The sequence below is a fragment of the Cyprinodon variegatus genome, unplaced genomic scaffold (assembly GCF_000732505.1).
Source record: "Cyprinodon variegatus isolate N-32 unplaced genomic scaffold, C_variegatus-1.0 Scaffold1282, whole genome shotgun sequence".
NCBI lineage: Eukaryota > Metazoa > Chordata > Actinopteri > Cyprinodontiformes > Cyprinodontidae > Cyprinodon > Cyprinodon variegatus.
In genome coordinates, this window is record NW_015151735.1 from 18,014 (window position 1) to 21,616 (window position 3,603).

Genomic DNA, 3,603 nt, shown 5'->3' on the forward strand with positions numbered 1-3,603 from the left:
TCTGATTCCTGGTTGATGGGACAGGTGTTGTGAATGAAATGGTGCCCAGGTTTGAAAGAGCTCCTGTGTGTCACTGAATGTGTGCATTGATGACTGAAAGACATCTCTGCTTTCGTTTATCTGTTTACTACAGTCTGTTGAATTCATGTTAATGTGTATTTAAAGACATTTTAATTAGTGCAAAAAATTGCAGGAGGGAATATAAAAAAAAGTAATCAACCAAGACTTTCGCGACCCCCATGCAGTACCTCCGCGGACCCCCTAGGGGTCCCGGACCCCCTGTTGAAGACCTCTGCTTTATACCATTGCCTGCTTTGGGGAGTGTAGGTCTAGTTGTTAGTGCTTGGAATCCTGAGGTTCTGAGTTCAAGCTCCACTCCCGCTGACTTACTGAGCAAAGACCCTTAACCCCACACAGCACAAAGGCAGCCCACTGCTCCTCAAGGTAATGCAGAGAGTTCATTTCGCTACTCTGTACTTGTGACATTGTAATGAATAAACCGAACAGAAAAAATATTCTGCTTGGGAAGAAACGCAAATATAGTCATAATATCACCAACAAACTGTAAGTGATGTATTGGTGTTGCAACTCTCAGAGGGACAGCTGCGGAGCATTGGAGAAGTGCAATCTTGTAAATTTACAGCATCTCTGTAGAATTAACTGATTTTGATCCAAGTTTTATCTGCAAGATTCAATCAGTCTGATGCAGACCATCAAAGTACATCAAAGTACATGCATGGTAAAAATCTAAATGAATAGCATATGATGGGGCGTGTGTCTATTAAATAAGCAGAAATGTATTAATGATTCCGTGCAGAAAAAAAAAGTGAAATATTGGCAAAAAAGTTTCATCTTGTTCTGCTCTGAAGGTTTTTTTTTAAAACTAAAATTGTCTAACTTTTTAAACATTTTAATAGAGCTACATAAAACTGCAGGATATCCAAGTAAGTACCTTCTCTTCGTTTTTTTTCTGCGTCAGCCAAACTGCAGCTAGCCGATCCTCTGCGTTGTTGAAAAAACTCCAGTGGTCCTGAAATCAATGAAGGAAGAGAAACATTTCTAAGAGAACCTTCTCTAAAACACACAACCAGGTTTGTGGCTTAAAGGTATAGTGGATGATCTTTTATTTAGATAGACATTACCTTTAAATTTCATCTGAAATAATCTACCAAATATCACCTGCAGGTGCAGTAATGCAATGGATTTAGCTTTAACTGATCAAGCCAACCTCTAATGAAGTCCATAAAGTTTTTATCTAGTTTAATGTGATGACTGACTGCTGGGTAATTGAGAAGTGATGAGCTGCTGGTGTGTGTGACCCCTATAGCATGTGGCTATAACTACTGTCTGACAATATGGCTGCTTGTCACTTACAATTTTCTAAATTTAGGGGCTGCATCCTTTAAAGGTGGCATGCATAGACAGATGACGTCCCAAAGCTGCACAAAAGGCTGTCCTCCATTCTGTCTTTCTGGAATATCCTCAATCGCATCAGGGATATCCTTAATTGCTCAACATTTCTCACCTTGATTATGAAAATGAAGACCTCTCATCATCATCTAAATGATCATGTATTCATAGGTTTTACTTTAACTTCTGTCATATGCAATATAATATTCACACTTAGCTAAGAAAGAAAAAATGTACCTCCAGATTCCAGTAGGGAATCATCACACATTGTGTTGTTGATTTGCCGCAGCGCTTGGATGTCACTGTTGGGGCCTAAAACTTGTCTGACCTCCTCATCGTCCAGGTTAATCAGTTGAAGTAAAGTTGCAAAATGTCTCCTGAGTTTTAGCACTCGAAGTGTCGAAGGGTCCTCTGCGCCGCATTTTTTGGCATGTATCTGGACACAGAACGTCCCTTTATGGGGTGTTGGTGCTAGTTGTCGAGGAAACAAGTATTGGTTTGTGCTTAGAATCCTGCAGGCTTCCCGGACCTCTATCAGAAGCTCCAAGGACGACTCAAGTGAGGGCTTTAGAATAATGGGTACAACTCTGCCACAGCTCCCCCTGATGTTAATCCTACTGAACAAACAACAGAGTTTCTTTTCCAGCTTTGAGACAGACAGGTCCATGTCGTCGCAAACATTCGAACGTATCCGTGACTGGAAAGCCTCAACTGTAAGCGATGAGACCTCTCCAGGAAGTCTCCTGTTAAAAACTATCGTCCGAGCCAGAACCACCTTGGCCAGAGCTGCAAAGTTCTCTGGACAGACGTTCTCACGAAGCTTCTTGTCTGCCGCCTGATGAACTGTCTCCAGGTAGTAATGCAGACGTTTCACGTCTTGAACAGATGGCACCTCATTTGCTTTTTCCCTCTTAATGTCTTTGATATTCGATAACGCACAGGAGGTTATCTGCTTTGTCCATTTTTTGTGATACAAGGAGAGGAAAATTTGACAAGACTTCACGGCTTTAGTATCGCCACAACTCTGGGCATTGCGCTCAATGATGCCGCAGATTTTCTTAAGGTGGTATCCGAGTCTGAGGGCCAGTGATGCTCTGGCGTAGAGTTTTTTTTCCGGGTCATACCCGGTCAGCACCCTCACAGCAAACACCACATGTTTAAAGTTCGAAGGCTTAAAAAAGTCCTCCAAACTCTGCATCGGGGTTGACTTTTGAGCCTCAAGTAGAAGTCTTGCAACATGTCGAAGGTTTTGCCTGACATACTCCTGCTTCTTTACATCTTGAGTGTTCTTATTTAACATCTGCTCCTCAAACATCTGCTCTCCAAACTGTAACATAATCCGGTTTTCCATGACAGTTTCTGTCACATTGTCATACACCATCTTGCCAAGGAGATTCTTGAAATCCTCACTAACACCCTCACAGTTTTTAGTCAAAAGAGCACATTGTGATATGATCCTCTTTCGTCCCTCCTGCGGATTGTCTTCTTTCTTGATTTTTTGGGTGCATCTTTTCATATGAATGTGCATACGCTGCTTACGAATGAGACCATAACAGTAAATACAGTGAACATAATCCGTAGCATTACTGGGAATACTGGATCTAACTCGTACAGCGAGTTGTCCCTTCCCCGTTTTTAAAACATCTTTGTTGTGTTTAAAGTTCCCGTTGTTGATTAGCTTTTGCCATATATTTTTCCTTTCCTTTGAATTAGCAGGATACTGCAATGCGACCGCGACCTCAACCTGGTCGCCATGGACTCCTGTGAGGTGCCTTGCCATTTTGGTCAGGGGTCTCCCACAGAACAGACAGTAATTTAGCTTACTGTTATGACTTTTTGCAGTTCTTTTGATTGTTTGAACCACCACCATTCCAGACTTCTTCTTTTTCTTGACATTTCTTAAGGCCTTTTTTGAAGAACTGGCATATTCTTCCTCAGACAAAGTGTCCTCTGATATTTCCTCTTCTTTCACAATGTTGTTTGTGGGACTTGCTGTATTGCTCCGACTGAGATAATCCAAAGAGCCGCTATCAGATCGGGAATCTGAAAAACTGACTTCGCTCTGAGGAGCATAATCTGAGTCCACTTCCTAAAACAGGTAAGACAGAAATTCATCAATATTTCAAAAAGTCAGTTTTCTTGATAATATACTACAGGGTTTATACAGGAATGAGTAACTCTAATTTAATGCTG

General features: G+C 41.5%; 1 protein-coding gene across 1 annotated transcript in view; it reads right to left on the reverse strand.

The window, feature by feature from the left end:
- LOC107102618 overlaps positions 1–3,603 on the reverse strand; it is a 12,528-nt gene that overhangs the window by 5,385 nt on the left and 3,540 nt on the right. Inside the window, exons 2-3 of the mRNA XM_015401996.1 lie at positions 1,648–3,499; positions 953–1,030 (exon numbers count right to left, since the gene is read on the reverse strand). Of these exons, the coding sequence (XP_015257482.1) occupies positions 953–1,030; positions 1,648–3,280 (1,711 nt within the window). The 5' untranslated portion in view covers positions 3,281–3,499. The remainder of the gene's footprint in view (positions 1–952; positions 1,031–1,647; positions 3,500–3,603) is intronic.